At 43.6% G+C, this 21,132-nt stretch overlaps 2 protein-coding genes across 2 annotated transcripts in view; both read left to right on the forward strand.

The window, feature by feature from the left end:
* The window catches only part of ccnd1 (cyclin D1), a 148,449-nt gene extending 143,104 nt beyond the window's left edge, over positions 1-5,345 (forward strand). Inside the window, exon 6 of the transcript XR_007451171.1 lies at positions 5,336-5,345. The gene's annotated coding sequence lies outside the window, so the exon portion shown is untranslated. The remainder of the gene's footprint in view (positions 1-5,335) is intronic.
* On the forward strand, positions 1,498-18,633 carry vps35 (VPS35 retromer complex component). The gene is made up of 17 exons (XM_049599239.1): positions 1,498-1,625; positions 5,828-5,926; positions 6,080-6,176; positions 7,180-7,303; positions 9,212-9,394; positions 9,487-9,706; positions 9,875-9,958; positions 10,541-10,650; positions 12,171-12,267; positions 13,009-13,157; positions 13,447-13,654; positions 14,026-14,181; positions 14,462-14,584; positions 14,671-14,850; positions 15,290-15,529; positions 15,766-15,909; positions 16,008-18,633. The coding sequence occupies exons 1-17, from the start codon at positions 1,623-1,625 to the stop codon at positions 16,185-16,187; spliced, it is 2,397 nt and encodes a 798-aa protein (XP_049455196.1). The 5' UTR covers positions 1,498-1,622; the 3' UTR covers positions 16,188-18,633.
* The last annotated feature ends 2,499 nt before the right edge of the window (positions 18,634-21,132 follow it).

Below are 21,132 nucleotides of genomic sequence, written 5' to 3' on the forward strand. Positions count from 1 at the left end.
AGGTGGCCAGGTGAAATAATCCAAAATAATTAGAAGTCTCTAACTTTTGTTATCGAATATTGTGGAACTCAAAATGTTAATTGCACCAATATCAGTCCATTCACATCAGATAATTAGTAATATTAACTGTAATATAAGAAACCAAAGTAAATCAGTGTGCGACTCCTAAACTCTCCAAACTGACATAGTTTTCAATGAGCCTTTAAACTTGATGGTGGCCCCATCTTGCCACTCATATGAAAACTGTCTGGGGGCACTACTGTTTTACATTGATGAAGGCATCATCGACTATATTGTATTTTAATGTGGAGGTCTGTGGGGACTGACAGCCTCAAGTAGCGGTTCAAAGAACTGCAGTTTTCGGCACTTCCGTGTTGGCTTCATTTTTCAGCTGCTTGCATGGCACATGGTGATAAGTTTCAGTTCTGCTACCTCACCACTAGATGCCACTAAATTCCACACACTAGACCTTTAAATGTGACAGTGACCTACCTGCAATTTTGGCAAGTTTGTCGTGTGCTCCTCATTTATGCAAGTCTCTATGACCAATAGTTCTTGTGCCAAAGAATTAGAAATATGCATTTACAGTAAACTATTTCTGTACATTTTGCTAATCTTATGTATCAGCTGTGACACTCTCAGTTTTATTTTATTTTATTTTGTAACAAAATGTTTATTCAAGCTTGAATTATGCATTGCTATGTCAGGAAATAGAAAGAAAAATAAACAATTCACAGTTCGGCAAGCGAGCATACAAATGATGAATCATGGTAACATATACATCCATATAAAGAGTCTCAAAAATAAATTTTAATTAATTAGTATAGCCAAAAAATAATCATAATAACAATACATTGGATTTCAAAGACGCTTTACAAAGAACAACAACAGCAAAAAAAAAAAAAAAAAAAAAAAAAAGATAGAATAATCCATAGGGAGATGCAGAGGGAAATAATGCAATAATAAAAATAAAATAAAATAAAGTAAGATAAAATGAAATAGAATTAAAATAAGTCAATATCAACTTTGGCCAAATTCACAAATACACAAGTACAGCTCTGTTTCACTTTTGTTATCTAAAATAAGCAGTTACAGGAGCCTACAGAATCAAAAACTTGTCTATCTTTACATAGAGTTTAACTTTTTTGAGTATATTTTCATTAACCTGTCTTGCCATTGAGGGAGGAATAAAAGAATATGCAGCAAGTAAGCCTTTCTCTGATCCACTGCTCCTTCAGGGATTGCTCCTAAAAAAAAACTATATAAAGATTAAAAAATTAAATAAAAAGTCAGTGGGTCAAAATGGTCAGTATCTGTGTCTAAATCCTTTTCCAGTACGTCTTAGAAATGTGTGTGATCTCCAACCTGTTTACAGTCCCTCCAGCACAAACTTGTGCTCCATTGCTTTTATTTTTCACCATCTTTTATTCTGCATCATATTAAACTGCTGCAGTATGTTCTGCTGGTTGGATCCTGCACACTGACATCCTGCAAGTGTGTGAACAGTGTTGGCCACGCCTGTCTCCTGATGTGTTCGCTGAGTGCAGACCGTGAAGGCAGCATTAATGTGAGTCACATGACAGGCCAGCCTCTCCGACTGATCTGATACACATCTAATAACCATGGTAAGCACTTTTACAAATACACTGTCATTGTGTGCATGTGCATGTCTCCTTCGGACACCCAGCTGTGTTCAGTGTCGGTCAGTAGAGACACTAATGTGAGGTGTGTGTGTGTCTGTATCTGGAAACAGCCTGTGTGTGAGCGGTGCTGTGGCCTAACGCTTCTGAGGTAACGTCAGACAGCGGCTAGCTAACATGCTAACAGGCTGCAGCTGACTGTCCGCCGCTATCCAGGTGTTTTACCTCACCAATTCACGTCATCTATAACACATTCATCACATCCTGACATTCCGTGATGTGTCATGAGTTTATAACCTCTGTGATTTCCGGGACAAAGCAGGTGACAGGGTGAAAAGCGGCGCTAGCTGTTGTTAGCCCCCTCTTCCGCTTTGCTGTGTCATATTTCAGTGAAGCTAACTGTTTTGGCCTGAGCTCAGCGTCCGTTAAACAGCAGTCAGGGTTGTGTCAGCTGGTTAGCAGCAGTGCTCAGCTCTAACTGACAAAAAGACCACAACACATACCATGTATTTCATTAATATGTTCCTACATGTAATGTTACATTGACTATCCTTCGTGTGGACAGTCCTGCGTCAGCCGCAAACATTTAGGCAGTGTTAGCTAGCCACAGCTGATTTAATGGAGCTGTAGTGGTAACTGTAAGTGACCAGTGGAGTTAACTTATGTTGGGCAGCCACAGTTTCAGTTTGTGTTTTGTCGCTGACAGTTTGAGCACCTGAAGGCATCACTGGTTGAAGCATCCGTCCAAACCCACTAAATAAATCCAGCACATTAAAACTATGGAGAGTAACGTACTGGAGGTCTTCACTGCATTTAACTCAGTGCATTTGTGTCAAGCATAGTCAGCTTTTTTTCCCCATTGAAACAGCAAGATAATGAGACGTTCAATTCCTGTGGGTCTGTTTTTTTTGTAATTAAGTCCTGTCCACTGAAGCAACCGCTGAGTATTAAAGCTGGTTAAATTCTGCAATGTCCAATTCAACAGTGCCACTGCATGGCATGACAGCATGACTGTTTTTAAGTTTTTAAGTAAACACAGAGCGCAATCACATACTGTAGGGGAGAGTGGGGTCAGTTGGGACATCTTTGTATATACATGAGCTGTGTCCAGAATCACTCTCGACACACTATACAGTGAGTTCGCCATTTTGTAGTGCTGTCCGAATGTATGGTGGGAATGATCATACCCTGTATATTAGGGGTGTAACGATACATCGATCCACATCGATACATCGATTCATTGATTAACGATCCGATTATATCGATGCAAAATGAAAACATCGATCCATATCGTCATCTTAAAGATACACATTTATTTTGAAATTCACATAGCATGTCTGTGTCACCATTTCTGGGCAAGCGCGCCTCCGCTCAAACAACAAACAGAGCTCAGAAATAAAATGGTCAAATCATATTCTAGTTGTTTTTGTGAGTTGATGTAAATGATTGTGTTAGATGGGCATATGATATCGCATCATATCGATCACAGGCTCCTGAATCGAATCAAATCAAAATCGTATCGTAACAGACTTTGTGATATTGGCAAACGTCATGTCGTCATCCAAACAAATTGATTTAATATCGTATCGTGATGAAGCTGGTGATTTACACCCCTACTATATACTGGACTCAAAGTATCCGACAACGCATTGTGAAAAGTAGTGTCCAACTACCCCGGCCTTGAAGATCAAGTTAATTTTATTTAATTGTATTTTCTATATAGCGCCAGATCACAACAGAAGTCATTTAAGGTTACCTTTCCTAAAGAACAGGTCTACACCTTGTCCTTTCATTAAACAAACTAAATAGCCTTATGTTATTTGTCGTATTCACATGACCGCATGTCATTTCTATCTACATGGTCGCGTGAGACCCCAAAAAGACCCCCACCCCAAAAGCTGTAAACCTAGTGGAAACACTGGTCACTAATCAAGCACTATATCCCATCATGCATTGTGCCAAAGGAACGGATGGACTGTAAAGCAAGGTTTATGCTTCTGCATACCTATGACACAGAGGGCTTTGCGGAGGTGTTGCGTCCCTCTGCGACCAACGCAGAGACGCGACGTGCACCTCCAACAAAAGCTTGATTTATGGTCCTGCACCGTACCTACAACGTACCTACGTCGTTGCCGTGACGCCGTTGTGAACCCTGCGAACTTCTCCGTCACTCCATTTTGTCGTGGTGCAATTCACCGCCAGAGCGGTAGGGGACTGCGTTCCTTTCCTGAATGGTTATCGTCATCTCTCGTTGATTCTTTGTTTAGCTTCCAGCTTTTCCGGTCATAGTGAACAATGGCGACCGAGAGAGAGAGAATCTTGCTGGAGTTGGAGTTGTTGGATGTCGAAGAAAGTGTGTTAACACTGCAACATCTACATCGCAACAGAAAATGTGTTTAAAGATGGCGGGGATGGCGCAATCTGGAAATACGGAAATGGAAATGTGTTGCTACCAAGCAAACTAATCACAGCCCTCTCAGTCTGCGCTGGGTCTGCGTCGCCTTGACGTGTAGTTACATTTTTTGGGAGGTGCACATCAGGCTACGCCGGGGGCTACGGCGAGCCTCCTGCGTAGCCACGTACCCTATGACGTAGGTATGTCGTTGATTTAATGCAGGACCATAAATCAGGCTAAATTGTTACCACACATTGAGGCAACGCAGACGACAAGAGCTATGATTGGTCCTTCAAAGTACATCATTTCCGGCATTTTGCAAGGTTTCACTTCCTGCTGCAGCACCACAACACCACCTCAAGCCATTTAACGGGCGTACATACCATCTGCGCAATCGCCTCTCTCTTCGTCAGCGTTGTAACATTTGTAATAATGTCGATCATTTCGAGCTCCAGCAACAGTCTTTCTCTCTCGGCCGCCATCTTCACTGTGACTTGAGCAAAGCCAGACGATAAACAGACAATGAACAAGCAACGACCATAGACATCAGAGTCTAGGTAGGTATATAAAGGAACACCGTGCCCCCAAGCGCTTTGGTGGGGAATTGCATCGCGACATAGACCAACAGGACGCAGAACTATGATAGGCACACAGCAACTGCGTGCACGTTGTGTCAAGTGTACGCAGAAGCATAAAGAAACTTTTAAGGGACGGACACTAAGACAGAGGAGAGGAGAGAGCAGCTCCATTACAACCTGTTGTACGTGTTTAACTTCTCATGACATGTTGAAGTTTGTTTTACCAGTTTCTGAGTCATGTAATAAACTGTCAGTTTGATGTGTCGTCACCGGTCCCTGAAGAGAGAAAAATAAACTGGCAATAGATCTTCTCTAGTTAACAGTTATGTACAGAGTAAGGTCAGATACCAGCATGGTGTAATGCGTATTGTTATATTTTAAATTCACAACTTATTACATGACTGACAGGTCATGCTGCTTTCTCTCCTCTCGTCGGTCTGCCAGTGTAATGTTATTAATATTATTATATTGAGCAGAGCAGTATCACATCACAACACAAATGTTCACATAGTAAGTGGACGACGTTAATACATCAGCTCACCTTAAATTTCAATATGACAGCTTTGACTGTTCCGTTAGTTTTTATTGTCTCTCTTGGATGACAGATGCATTCAGTAATGAGTGGATCTTTAAGTTAAAAATACATATTCATTTCAACTGGATGATGTGAACTGCATATTGTCTAATCCTCACTTGGAGAACAAGAAAGAGCCATGAAGCAGTCATTCCCTCGTCCAGTTCTTAGCTAGAGATTGCACAAACAGAACAAATGACACTTTCTCAAAACCCAAATAGCACCCTTACAAAATGGAATAAGTCAAGGAGTATACACAGAATAAAAAAATAAAATGTAGGAGGGTATTACAAAAAAGAAAAGAAACAGATGACAAGTAGTGAAAGAAAATGGAGCCCAAGGTAACAGAAAAAGAGTTATGAATCTGTAGAGAGTCCTCCACTTATCAAAGTTTTGTGTAATTAGACCCTTCTGAAATTTTAGAAAAAACACTAGATCTCTCGACCATATAGAAGAATCTGGCAGATAAGTTGACCCCCAAGAAGAGTCTCCTTTGTGTTAAAAGGTTTGAAAAAAGCAATTGTGTTTTTGTTTCTATTTTGATTCTCAGCATGAATGTTTAATGACTTTCTTGATTTATTCAGCACTGTGTAAAACACGCTTGTAGCTGGAGCTAAGTTGTGTTTTCATTCTCCTGCAGCCGACCACACAGCAGTCTCCCCAGGATGAACAGGAGAAGCTTCTGGATGAAGCTGTGCAGGCTGTCAAGGTCCAGTCCTTCCAGATGAAGCGATGCCTGGTAGGGTGATTTCAGTATTCTATAGATGGTTGTTTCAAGCACTGGTACTCAGCCCTGTTTTGTGTCCTGACCCCACATGAAGAGCGGCCCAGCTTTGAGGAGCCTTTTGGTGATTTGTACGTTCATAGTCTGATTCTGTCGTGTGGTCTGCAGGACAAGAACAAGCTGATGGATGCTCTGAAGCACGCCTCTAACATGCTGGGTGAGCTGAGGACCTCCATGCTTTCTCCAAAGAGCTACTATGAACTCTGTATCCTTCACAGATTGAAGTCATGCACGTTGGACTTTGCAGACAGAAAGATAGAAGGCTGTGTGATAATAAATTCATGCTCATTTCACATGTGTTTGATGTGTTGACATTTTTGTGACATTTGACTTCTCAATGTTGTGTTGAATCTTATTTAAACATGTTTGACTGACTCATAATTTCGTGCTGGCCTTTAGAGGTCGACAGATTTATTGGTTTGGCTGATTAATTGGAACGGATAGGACATTTTTATCAGCAGAACTTGGCGGAAAATTCCTGTTGGCTTTTTGATGAGACAACTTCCGCATCAGCGTACAGATACATGTCATTCCTGGAGCACTCTATAGTCAATAAATCCATCAGTAATTTCTGTCATTTTTCAATCAAAAATGTCAAACATTTGTTGGTTGCAGCTTCTTAAATGAGAGTAAATGTGAGAATATAAAGGTGCAACATTACTGCCTTGAATAGGCTGTGTGGGTTTTTGAATCAGTCTCAGTGTAGCCCATTTCCAAGCACAGATCTGCTGCAAGAGACTTTACCAACATCCCTGCAAGGCAGAGTTTTTTTCTAAGCATGTCATATTCTTTAAGATAGATTTGTTTGTAGAATATTTGTCTAAGAAGGCAGACTACAACAATAATTAAACATGTTTTCACTTCTGTTTAACCTTTCAGTCACATCGAAGAGCGACAGAAATGTTCATTGGTCCTTGCATGTCAGATTTCTGCCCTGACATTTTTGGAAAGTCGTTGCTTACTCAAACATAACTCCAATATGTAAAATTGCCAGTTTTTGGGTGTGAGTACAGTGAGTTGCGTTGAAGTTCCTGAGTGCTGCCATAACTTGGCCGATCTCTGCAGCAGTGTCCTTGAACACATGCTGTGTAGACACTTGACAGAGGACGGTGGCTCAAGCTGCTGCACTGTTGACATTATGCAAGCAGTGGTTTTTGTTTGAGGATGATTCACAGTGGGTTTGCGCTGCTCCCTAACAGTCCTTTCAGATATGGCTATCTCTGACGAACTCCACTACCTGGAAGTTTATCTGACCGATGAGTTTGCCAAAGGACGTAAGGTGGCGGATCTCTATGAACTGGTCCAGTATGCAGGAAACATCATCCCCAGACTGTGAGTATCACCTCAACTGAACTTCCATCACACATGAAGCCATTTTTAAATGTATCCGGGGCCTTATTTTAAACTGTAATGTCTTTCACTAATGTTCATGCAACATATTTTAACACATTGTTTTAAACAGGGCATCAAAAGTTCACTGCATTTCCCATATACGCCACACAGATGATTATGGGCTCAATGATTGGATGAACTTTCTATATTTAGCAGTCTTTTATCTCTGTTACTGTTACTAAAGAGACAGAAGTATCCTAATTACTTTATAAGCTGCAGCAACGAGCAGTGTGCAGTGTGAGAGGAGCAGGACAAACGTTAGTAAATCCTGTGTGTGTGACAGACAGTGGGGAAAAAGGCAGATGAAGAAAAGGCTTTTTGAACCAATAAAATCATGTTAGAAGCCCAGGGAAGATGAGGAAGAACAAATATATTTACCTCGCTGTTTGTACTGTAAAGACATTGTGCAGTCTGCTGTTAGGAACCAGACTCAGAGACATCACCTGACCACTGAAATGTGGCTTATACCTCTGCGTCCAATCAACGCTGTAGCCTGACGTGCACCTCCCTAGAAATGTAACTGCACGTCTAGTCGACTGAGTGGAACCAAAGCTTTTATTTACTTTTGTTTCACAGATAAAAATCAATAAATTATGAAGACAATAAAGCCTCCACAAAAATAGCATCTTTAGTTTTGTGTGTGATTTATCCTGGCTTCATATGAGTGGAGGAAAGTCCTCTAACAGCTAAGTTGATTTATGCAAGGTAAAATGTCAAAGGCTTCTGCTAGTAACGTTAGCATGTTGTATATTTTGGGAAAACTAGTCCACAATAAGACAATTGTTTTGTCGTTAAATATTGTGAGTTATAATGGAGCCCATTTTTGTACTTTTGTTGAATGTTGCAGTTCTTCCTGGCTAATCTATGCACTGTAAAATGTTGTAGGCCTATGCTAGCAATGTTAGCATGTTGTGTTTGTGGAAGAAACATGTCCAGCAAAACACAGTGGTTTTTGTCCTTAATCCTTGTGAGTAATAAGGGAGATAAATGATGTACTTCTGTTTAAGCACGCTCCACAGTTTCCACCCTAGAGCTTTGACCCAGAAGTCAAATAGTGTTAAATGTGTATCAGAAGAAGAGAAGAAAAAGTAAAAGTAAGGAGTATAGCATGTACAAAATGCACAGAGCTGTAAAGTTGTCCACCATGGTACCAGTTAGCTGCTGCTGTACGTCCGCTGTGACGTAATAGGTCAACAGGAAAAAGGTCCAATACTAACAAGCTGAAAGCAGGCATATCTCCACCTATCGTAGAGGAGTAGGTCAATAAATGGATTCCCCTCCCGTGCTTGTATACTGGGACAAGGACAGTAGTCAAATTATAACTGTAGCTTGACTTAACTGTGCATGGAAACTCACTGAGTGGAACAGAACCCCCACTGTACAGTAGAAATGCTCACAACAGCGCCGGCCACTTCCGTAGAGCCTATGCACCACTATAAATGAGCCTCCAGCAGAGACGACAGAGTCTGCTTATCACCAAAGATAGCCAAAGATGTGGCTCTGAGATTTATGAGGATTAATGCTTTGCTAGAAAAAATCCACCCAGTGCCTTCCTGCAACTGTTCTTCATGTTGTCCTACCTGCTCTAATGTTTACAATGAGAAGGCCTACCGTTTCAAAGGGAAGGACTTACATGCACTAACATGCAGCCGCTGCTGTCAAAACAATGAACAGAGAAGCTCTGATTACAACACACACACAGATGGAGCATGAAGTCATTCTCTGCTCTTCATCTTTACATAATGAAAATAGTTGTTTAGTGCTTTATTAGATAGCAACATAGATAGAACTTTTAAGGTGCTGGCAAATATAAAGATCTCATCATTTGCTGTGTCCATCTCTCTCCAGCTATCTGCTAATCACAGTGGGCGTGGTGTACGTCCGCTCCTTCCCTCAGTCCCGTAAGGACATCCTTAAGGACCTGGTGGAGATGTGTCGTGGTGTCCAGCACCCACTCAGAGGCCTCTTCCTCAGAAACTACTTGCTGCAGTGCACCCGCAACATCCTGCCAGATGATGGAGAGCAGTCAGAGTGAGAAAGCCTGTCGGTCCAGTTTGGATGACGAACGTTCACGCCACAGTGTGTTGTTAACTTGAGATATTTTGACTTTATAACCTCCGCAGGGGAACAGAGGAGATGACCGGTGACATCAACGACTCCATCGACTTTGTCCTTCTCAACTTTGCTGAAATGAACAAGTTGTGGGTTCGGATGCAGCATCAGGGTCACAGCCGAGACCGAGAGAAGAGAGAAAAGGAACGACAGGAGCTCAGGATTCTGGTGGGCACCAACCTGGTTCGCCTCAGCCAGCTGGAGGGCGTCAACGTGGACAAGTACAAACAGGTGCGTGTCTGTTGTTTCTGATCATTCATTTTCAAATTAGATCCTTCCAGTGGTAATATTTGTCTGCTGGGATACAAGTGTGAGACCCTGCACATACTGTACAGTCATCTAGCTATTTGGGCATCTGTTTGGTAAAACTGTTTCCTCCTTGTTTGTATCTGTCCGCAGATTGTTCTTCCTGGAGTGCTGGAGCAGGTTGTGAACTGCAGAGACTCGTTGGCTCAGGAGTATCTAATGGAGTGCATCATTCAGGTAGACCTCAAGCTTTTATTAGTGTCATTATATGAAACAGGATGGCACGATGAAGTTAGAAAAAAAATGTATCAACACTGTCAATGCACCATTCTGCAACGTTCGGCGGGGACGGAGCACCTGCTGCAGCAAGCCAACACGCCGTCTGAGGTCATTTTGACTTGACCAGCCGACTTCACTACAAGCTGATTGGCTGATGAAACAGGTGACGTGCTTTAAAACCAGCCGCCAACCATTTGACAAGCTGAGTGTCAGGTGACACCATCAGCCAGCTTGAGTCGAGCTCAGACCGGCCAGTTCACACCGCTGACACTTTTCTCTGCAGCGTTCTAAAACTGTTTCATCTTGTCATGAATCTTTGGTCTGAACCGAACGATGGGGAAGTCATGACAGACTGGTATTGATGGTAACGGTGATATTTAGAAATGAAATATTGAAATCGTGTTAATAATACACATATAATCATATCCTGTAAGTAATCCAGCACCTCCGAAGTCCTTTGTGTTCCATTTTCGCTCCACACACTCCTGAAGTCTAAATTAAGCCCTCTGCTCCTGAACTAAATCAGTTTTGTCTTTTCAGGTTTTCCCAGATGAGTTCCACCTTCAGACTCTCAACCCGTTCCTACGTTCCTGTGCTGAGCTCCACCAACACGTCAATGTCAAGAACATCATCATTGCCCTCATTGACAGGTACAGTTGGATTCATAGAAACCCAGTTAGTCAGAGTTTTTCGACAGATTTTTATGGTATCACATGGACAGGATAGCTAGATTTATTTTGACTAAAAAGGAAAATAACTTGAGTAGGATGAGTAGAAAATATAATAACGTGATTGTGTAGTTTACAAACTCAAAATAAACTGGAATTTACTGTGAAGTCAGATAAGAGAGACCAAGACAACATTAGGGTTTTTCTTGGCTCAAAATGAGGTGGAAGTGGTAAAGTCCTGATCATGTGCATGTGGTGTCTTAAACTGACTCAAGGAAACATTTCTACATGCAACATATTTTCAGAGTGAAATGACAATTATCAATAAAATGAGGCCAAACTGTTATATGGATAGTGAGTTGTGTCTATAGTGTGAATTCCTGGATCCTGAATGTGCATGTGGAATTTTCTGTAGTGGTCCCAGTGATATTTGTTCCTAGAGTCTCAATTTCAACCCGAGCCGAATAAGCCCGAAAGGTCGGGTCGGTTTGGGTCGACTAATTAAGTTAATTGGGGCGGGCTGAGTCGGGCTCGGACGGAAGCGCACTGTGTGAGGGTGTGACAGCAGCACTAACACACAATGCTGCTGTCCATGGTTCTCACCTCTGAGCAGCCTGTGAGGAAGAAAATATGCATGTCTGTTAAGATTATTCCAAATCCGTTCATTAATCAATGATATATTGTTGAAGTTTGAAGGTTATAGTTACTGTTTTCAATAAAGTGTTTGAGTGGAAGTTGAAGTATCGTCTGCTGTGTGTGTGTGTGTGTGTGTGTGTGTGTGTGTGTAAGGGGGATGATAATAGGGATATAATAATTAAGCAAGAAGAATATGCGAATTATAAAAATAAAGAATGCTGAATTCCGTTCTGACGAAAAAAATAATAATACTAAAACAAGATATGCTGCTGTGAAGTGTGAGTGAAGTTCAGTCAGTCAGCGTTCAGGTGCAGGAAAAGTGTTGAGAGCGGCTGCGGCTCATTAAATGCAGTGGCGCAGTGCTACATGATGCACAATGGTTGCTCTCCCCCACGCTGACGTTGAAGCTTGTCTGTCTGGTAATATTATTTTGGGACATGAATGATTGGTTGACTTTAAGTGATAAAAGATACTGTATTTGAGCCGGGGAAGCCAGACTGCTGAGGCGCACAGGGGGAGCATCATTTTTCCCCTTTCCATTAAAAAACAAAAAACAAACAAAAAAAAAACTAGTCGGGCTCGGACCCACTGATGTATGTGATGATGTCGGGCCGAGCCAGTTTTGGGTCATTTTGTTTTTGGGTTGAATTTTTGGGCCCGTTGATAACTCTCTTTGTTCCTACTGAAGTAGCTGATCACATGATGTGGTTAAGCTTAGTTTGAGACTGAGAACGTGACCACAAATACTGATACTGACTGAGGCGGCTGCCTCTTAATTCTCTCTGCAGGAAACCCCTGTTACTGTCTGTGACCTCAATAGTGGAACTGTCCAGATTTTCTTTGCTAATGTTCATTCTGTTTTTCAGACTGGCTCTGTTTGCTCATCGAGAAGACGGCCCTGGCATCCCAGCTGAGATCAAACTGTTTGACATCTTCTCTCAACAAGTGGCCACTGTCATTCAAGTAGGTCACATTAAGTTTACAAGACAATATATCATCAACCTGTACACACTAAAGCCCCGTTTCCACTGAGCAGAACAGTATGGTTCAGTTCAATTCAGTACCAACAGAACTGTTCCTTAGCGTCCCCATGTTTGGTCCCCCCTCTGTTGGGGTGCCTTGCACACAGATCTGGTACTAAAAGGTGGAGCTGTGAACACTGCAGTCTGACTGGTCAGTAGAGGACGGTCACTCTGCTCAGGGTGGAGTTGTGCAGACTTCCATCTGTGTCACCGCTGATGAGGAAATACAGCGAGTGCTGGACGGAGCAGTGAGTGACAACAAACCCGCCCACATTTAAGAGGACTGTCTGAACAGACCGAGGGTCTAGGTACCATGTCTGAAGGCTGACTGCTGGCTCCAAAGGGACTGGACTGAAAGGGTTTGGTGGAAACGGGGCTTAAAAATGTTTCCCAGTCCCCTTCAGGCAGGATTTATTTCTCAAGGTGAGGTTAAGTGATTTTAACATGACACAAGATCAGTTATTTTATTCCCATCAGGAGTTCATATCTGTTACATTGGATTACACTGCAGCCTGTTTCACCATCACAGCTGCAGCGGTCTCTCTCAGAACTGGACCAGTTTCAAAAACCGTGTCTCATCTTACATTTGAAAATAGGGTCCAAGTTCAAAAACACCAGTTTCCTTTAAGTTTGAAGCAAACGTTGGACTGACCGTGCTGACATGTTCCTTCTGCTCCTTCAGTCTCGTCAGGACATGCCATCAGAGGACGTGGTCTCTCTCCAGGTGTCTCTCATCAACCTGGCCATGAAATGTTACCCTGACCGAGTCGACTATGTAGACAAGGTCCTGGAGAGCACTGTGGAGATCTTCAACAAGCTCAACCTGGAACAGTAAGTCCCCAAAGTCCTGACACACTGAGCTGTAAGGAGAACAATCATTGTCTTGGTAACAGTGAACCAGAAAAGACTTGACAGTGGAGAGAATCTAAAAACAGAAATGGAGAGAGGAGAGTTAAAGAGAGGAGGTAGAGTGGAAGATGTTTCAGTTGGTGAGATAGTGAACAGTGATCAGACACCTGGATATGGGCATGTTGCAGTGTTTCTCCATGTATCTCTCTACCTCACTTGCTGTCATACATGTGTCACACTTTAACCCTTTCCTTTCTTATCATGACCCCAGCATAGCGACCAGCAGCGCAGTGTCGAAGGAGCTCACCCGGCTGCTGAAGATCCCGGTGGACACCTACAACAACATCCTGACGGTGCTGCAGCTCAAACACTTCCCTCCACTCTTCGAGTACTTTGACTACGAGTCACGCAAGAGCATGAGTTGCTACGTGCTGAGCAACACGCTGGACTACAACACCACCATTCTGGCACAGGAACAGGTCAGACTCCTTAATCTATTATTACCACTAATTTCAATTTTCATTTTTAATGATAGTGACACAGATTTAACAAGAGGTGATCTTCTTTTTTTTTTTTAATAATTTTTATACAGAAAATGCTTATAGATTATGCATTTGTAAGCAGAGAAAGATTGTTCCATTGTTGTTTAAAGTATTCGGGACATAAAATATTTGGTTAAATCAGCCTCTGGTGTCGACCAAGGTCATTCCACAAAAGGCTTCTGTGCTGTCACTTGGAGAGTAAAAAATCTGATCAATGGGGAGAGAGAGGGTCATCAGCCAGAAGCAGAAAGGAAATTTGTAAAAAGTACATGAAATCAAAACTTCTTTCTCCCTCCCTGTTTCTTTAGGTGGATGCCATCTTGAACTTGGTGTCCACACTGATCCAGGACCAGCCAGACCAACCAGCTGATGATCCCGACCCTGAGGACTTTGCAGAGGAGCAGAGCCTCGTGGGTCGTTTCATCCACCTGCTCCATTCTGAAGATCCTGATCAGCAGTATCTGGTGGGTACTTGCCTCAACGTTAAAGAAGTGTATCAACTAGATATAAACTAATACTGCTACTGTGGTACTTTATATCACTGCTGACTACTGTGGACATCATGCTGTAGTGTTTCCTGTTTTAAAGACTGTCTCCCACCTTGTCCATGCAGCATGTGTTAGATTTAAAAATGTCATATTTTTAATATTGCCATAACTTTCTCATCCCAAACTGTGACGTTGTGATTCATGAGCCCTGCTGTTTCTGCTGTTCATTGACGTTAACAATCTGATTTGTGGTCAGATTCTGAACACAGCCCGGAAACACTTTGGTGCAGGTGGAAACCTGAGGATTCGCTACACACTCCCTCCTCTGGTGTTCGCTGCCTACCAGCTGGCCTTCAGATACAAAGAAAACTCCTCAATGGTGAGCACAAATCCTCCTTTCGCTCACATGCTGAATCTCACCTTTTCACTGCAGTATTTAATAATCCCACATTCCTCTCCCCTCAGGATGACAAGTGGGAAAAGAAGTGTCAGAAGATCTTTTCCTTCGCCCATCAGACCATCAGTGCACTTATCAAGGCGGAGCTTGCCGAGCTGCCTCTGCGACTCTTCCTGCAGGGGGCGCTGGCTGCAGGCGAGATCGGCTTTGAGAACCACGAGACTGTAGCTTATGAGTTCATGTCACAGGTATGTGACGGTGTATATAAGGCGGCTACAGAGAGAGAGGCAGTCAGTCTGTTGAGCTTTAGTTAGATGAAAAAGACACAGTACATGATGAATGGTTTTATATTATGTCCTTTTTGGTGTTCAAGTGGGTTTGGTAAGACTTAAAGTTTAATGTAGATATTCTGTGGAAACTTTTTATTTTCTTTACAGCAGAACTGAATCTGTGATGTTTGTAGAAAAGAAGCGCTGAGCAACTTGAGTGCCATCATATTAAAAATTAAGCGACTACCAGAGACCAAAAATCTATTTTTAAAAAATCCAGAGGCAGTCGTGATGATTCCTTTGCTTGATTTTGTTCCCCTTTGATTCTCGAATATTGTAACCGACCAAGCCTTTTCACATCTGTTGTTACATTCATGTTCTTCTCTCCCTCCTCACCTCTCAATCCTCCCTCCCTCAGGCCTTCTCTCTGTACGAGGACGAGATCAGCGACTCCAAAGCCCAGCTGGCAGCTATCACGCTGATCATCGGTACCTTTGAGCGAATGCGATGTTTCAGCGAGGAAAACCACGAGCCGCTGAGGACTCAGTGTGCGCTGGCTGCTTCCAAGCTGCTGAAGAAGCCCGACCAGTGCCGAGCCGTCAGTATCTGCGCCCATCTGTTCTGGTCCGGGCGCAGCACCGACAAAAATGGTGAAGAGGTGAGTTGGAATTGTTTCGTTATTAGTTGTCAGTACGTAACCACATGATATGGAGCTCTCGATCATGATGTCGCCTGCAATCAATCATTTAATTGTCATGTGACACACCACAGCCACAAACATCTACACCGGGATTTACCCACAGTAACACAGTGCTTTACTGGAGCACTGACATGTTCTGATGCCTTTAAATCTGTCTCCACACTGACTGCTAACTACTGACTTTCCCTTTTCAGATCCGTGATGGTAAGCGGGTGATGGAGTGTCTAAAGAAAGCTCTGAAGATCGCCAACCAGTGTATGGACCCGTCGCTGCAAGTCCAGCTTTTCATTGAAATCCTCAACAGATACGTCTGCTTCTACGAGAGGGAAAACGATGCGGTACGACACCACAAATGTCTCATGGTTGCTCATATTAAAAGGCAGAATCTTTGTGAATGTCACACTCTGACGCTTTCCTTCCTCCTCCTCTCATCAAGGTGACTGTCCAGGTATTAAACCAGCTGATCCAGAAGATCAGGGAAGATCTTCCCAACCTGGAGGCCAGCGAGGAAACGGAGCAGATCAACAAACACTTCCACAACACACTGGAGCATCTCCGCCTGCAAAGAGAATCCCCCGAGTCAGAGGGCCCCGCCTATGAGGGCCTGGTCCTTTAAAGCGAGCGCAGGTCGGAGGGATGTGAAGTCCATCCATAGATGTTTCACTGTATTATGAATATACGACAGAACACACGAAATCCTATCCTGTAGGCTGGGAATTAAAATAAATGTCAAGCGGAGCTAAAAGAACTCACTCCCTCATTTTATTCTGATTAATTTTTCCGCATCATTTCCTCCTCACTGTCCCTCAGCGGCAGAACTGTTCTCTGCTACAGGTTGGAGATGTTACATTTAAAGAGGCGCGTGCCAGCAACACTGCACTTAGCTTCAACGTGCACTCGTGGCGAGTCGTAGGCACCATTCCTGTATGAATTCCTGCTTGACTAATTTGTCTTTAACCTGTATCATTTTACTGTCAATAGTAGGCTTACTAGCTGTTCTAGGTGTATCCACTGAGCCATCATCGACCCCTCACCTGTTCACATCTTCCCATATTGAGAAGTGAATGTATTGGCGTGAGTGAATAACAGCTACAGAATCTCGTAGTGGTGTTGCAGCTGTGTTGAGCTAGTTTCACCCCCTGAATTATCAGTAACTGTTCTTTAGGATGGCTTAAACAGGTCAGGACCAAACTAACTGGAGACCAGACGAACAGGAGGCATATGCAAACTGTGGCCCCGCAGGAATGGCACAAATAATGTTGTTCCCATTAAAGAGCAGTGCGTCTTTTCACCTCGTCAGTTAATACTTGTGCAGCATTTTGCATGATCCTGAATTCATCCGCCATCCGAGCTGGGCTGCAAAGAAATTATGAATAACCTCACAAATATAGTCATTAAAAAGATCCTCTCCTCTCGTACTTAAAGGGATAGTTCAGCTTTTCAAAGTGGGTTTGTATGAGGTACTTAACCATACAAAACGTTTTGTAACCACCTAAAAAGTCAATATCAGCTTAAGTGTACGCTGTATCGAGAGTATTTTCACTGCTGTACCTTTGCTTCAAGCTGAAAACACACCGTCATGTGACACGCATCAAGTGCCGCCCCTAGCACACACCAGAAGTGACATGCAGCGACTCGTTAACAGACGACCACACAAACTACTTTTACTGAATGATCTGTACCTCTTCCACCTCTGTGTTAGCTTGAAATCATGTGTGTAGCTTGGGATATTTCTTGTCTTTGTCACACACGCGATGCAGCAACAGCTACAGACTTCTCTTTATGCATCAATGGTGAGGAGAGGAGTGAAGCTAGTGGGGGTAAATGTGTTTAATTGACACTTGAAATAGGACAGTGGCGTAAAGTGCTGCGCCCAGGAGTGCCGACACGTGTCTAGCCGCTGCTGGTGTGGGGTTGTACGTTGAAAGTTACAGGGGCCTATTTTGTGACACACATTGTTCACCGTCAATGTATTTTGGCCTTCAGACAGCCCGCTCCAAGAGAAAAGCAGTTGGCAGCATCAGTTCCTCATATATGCACCAAACTCCATTGACAGAACCGCAAGTTTACCTTTTGAACACACGAGCTGATGGTCCTCAGCTGCTTCGATCAGCGAGTAAGTTTGGGTTATTGTGTGACTTTGGTGTTTCAGAGGGTTAGTTCAGATTCACCACAGTCCCACAGTGACACCAACAAAGTGAGCGAGCTGAGCAGCAGTCGACCAGCAGCTCGTGTGTTCAGCGATGTTAAATCACTGTTTTTCTCAATGGAGTCTGGCTTTGGAGAGAGGGATATAACTGCTTCATTTTCCTGTTGGAAATCACTCTGACATTAAAGTGAAGCTGTGAAAGTATTTTTAAGTTTCGGTGGTTAAAATACATTTTGTTGCTGACCCTTCACAGCAGCACATTGCTTAGCTTCCATGTCAGACTGCAGCCTGCTTCTATAAACTGGGGGCGTGCCGACTGACGCCTCATTCAACCCCACTGCAAAAACCTGAACTATCCCTTTAAGCAGCTTTTTAATAACACCAGATGTGTCTCCATCTCTCTGTGGACTCCATATTTCATATATTTTTTTTATTCCTGGACTTCCCACCGATGGATCGACACATCAGAACTGCAGCATGTGTTTGCATGCTTTAGTGTGCTTTGTATTATAAGGCCTGGTTTTCAGTTCACGCTGTACGGATCCCACTAACTACAATGTCTGACTCTGTTTTTATAATTTAATTGAGCAATGAATTCCCGTCGCTTGGTGACACTGTCATTTTGGATTCATCTGTTGTGGGGGGGGGGGCGCAGCTATTCCTCAGGATTGTATGCTAGTTGACAAGTTGCCATACTGAGTACCTCATGATGTACACGTTTGCTGCAGCATCTGACAGTGTCTGCTGATTTCTTTTTCTTAGCTGTTCTCGTTGATTTGTCGGAGGCGGTTCGGACCGGTTCCTCTCCCCTTTTAAATCTGTGTGTAAACCCACTTGTAAATCAGATAAAGAAAAGCAGATTAAATAGCAATTATCATTGTGATTTGCAGAAATAAAATTGAAATTAACAATACATGAGTGCATTGTTTGTATTATGTTGAGCCACTCTCACTCTCATAACACAATCTGTGTTATCTCATGTTACTCATTACGTGTTTCTTGAATCATCGCAACATTAAACGGACACAGATTTACTTAACTTTGGCTAGCTGGTAGGAGGTTTGCTGTGTCTCCCAGCACACTCTCAAGAGCATGGAGGAGACACCAGGAGACCGGCTGTTACACGAGGACAGCTGGACAGGGCCGTAGAAGGGCATCAACCCAGCAGCAGGACCGCTATCTGCTCCTTTGTGTGAGGAGGAACAGGAGGAGCACTGCCAGAGCCCTACAACATGACCTCCAGCAGGCTGCTGGTGTGTCTGACCACACTGTCAGAAACAGACTCCATGAGGGTGGCATGAGGGCCCCACGTCCTCTAGTGGGACCTGTGCTCACAGCCCAGCACCATCCAGGTCCGCCACTGGTGCCCTGTTCTCTTTACAGATGAGAGCAGGTTCACACTGAGCACACGTGACAGACGTGAAAGAGTCTGGAGACGCCGTGGTGAGCAATATGCTGCCTGTGACATCATCCAGCATGACCGGTTTTGTGGTGGGTCAGTGATGGTCTGGGGAGGCAGATCCTTGGAGGGTCACACAGACCTCCATGTCATCCAACAGTACCCTGACTGCTGTTAGGTACCAGAATGAAATCCTCAGAGCGAGTGTATGTCCACTAAATTGTTGTTTTTGTCACTGACAGGCTCAGATGTTTATTAAGTGTCTGACAACATTGTGGAAATGAGCCCTACAGAGTCAGACCTTTTTGTTTAAGCAGAAACATTCCTGAAATCACCACACATTGAAATGAACCATGATTTTAGCATCGTAAAACCCACTTGATTCAAAGTCAACAGAAACAAAAACACTAACAAAAGCCTTCTTGGTTTGGTGTTCCACTGTTCAACAATCACCAGCAATGTTTGGTCGAAATAAATTCTTTATTCATCCAATTAGATGTGGAACATGCTGCCTCTATACACACTTAAATTACTGTTTAAAGCTGCTACAAGGAACTTTTAACTGGATATGCAAAAGTCTCTGGTTTCTGGTGATGTCTGTGCGTGACCTACAACAGCAAATGAGACCATCGGTGTGAAGATAAGCTATTTCTATATAGTGTATATCCATACCTTTAGGAAACTGTCTCCGGGTCCGCCCCAGGTCGCTTCCAGGACGAAACAATTTACGGCACTCAGACTGCACACGTCATCTTACCTAGCTGCTTACATTTATAGTGACTCTTATAAATAGTCGCTATTCCTCCTCCTCGTCCCAACGTCCGCCGGGAGTTAAAATAGCAGCAATCATCGGGTAAAAGTTGTGTGAAAGCACTGGACTCACCAACAGTCAGCCACGTCTCAGTCACACAGAGAAAATCCAATCCTCGGGAAGTCAGGAAATCCTTCAGGATAAACGTTTTGTTCGCTAGCGATCTAGCATTTACCAACCCAATCCTGGCAGCAGCCGGCGGGTCCATGGCGTTAGCTGTCCGGGGAGCCACACACAGAGGCCGCAGGTTGCACAGATTCACCCTGCGCCAGCGGGGACGAGGAGAGCAGGGGCCGCGGGGCTGGAACACCTCATCCAGGCCGACGACAGGTACCAGCCAGGCATCAACAGGGTCCAGCGAGTGCTGAGAAATAAAGAGGCGAGGCACTGCTCCATACTCAGTCCAAGAAGCTGTGGAAGTGCTCGCCAAACAGGCCTTCAGCCTTACCAGCCGACCGCTGCGTTTACCCCGGCGGCGGTGGCGCTTACGCCGGAGAGGTGGAGCTGGGGCGCTGCAGAGGTGAGCGGGGGCAAAGTTTTCCCGTCTTGTTGTTTCATTCATCCCCAAAACAAACACATGCGCGAGCCAGGTAAGTGTCTTTACGACAATACGCGCTAGAGCTCATGGGAAATGTAGGCCTCATTCCGGCAAAACACTACCGCTTTTGTCCACAGGGTCGCCAAAATCAACTCAGAATGAAAGTTCCTTGTAGGGGCTTTAACTGGCGTCTGGTGGGTTCAGCAACAGCTATTTCAGAGTTGTTTCTGGTTAAACATTAAGGATCTTACGCTTTAACAAAGAGATCTGTCTTTGTAGGAATCCTTTCCACAATACTGTCAAACACTCAACTGAGCAAATCTGAGCCTGTCAGTGACAAGCACAAACACTGTCAAACTGACGGTGCACAAATGCCCCGAGTGTTTACACTGCAGCCTGTTGTGCCACCGCTCTTGCTCAGCACTGGACCAATTTCAAAAGTTGTCGTTCCTTAAAACGTCACCGAGAAACAAAAACATGGGAAAATGGGGTCCAGGTTGAAAAACACTGACGTTACCCTTTAAGAGTAGGGTTGTAAAAATTCCAGACCAGTCTAGGAATATTGTAAAATAAATAAATAAATAATCAAGAATCGTTCTCTCTGGCAGATTTGTCACCAACTTACATGGAATCAACATAACAACAACTCCTATCAGTCTTCTGT

The sequence above is a fragment of the Epinephelus fuscoguttatus genome, linkage group LG2, assembly GCF_011397635.1.
Source record: "Epinephelus fuscoguttatus linkage group LG2, E.fuscoguttatus.final_Chr_v1".
In the NCBI taxonomy this organism is placed as follows: Eukaryota; Metazoa; Chordata; class Actinopteri; order Perciformes; family Serranidae; genus Epinephelus; species Epinephelus fuscoguttatus.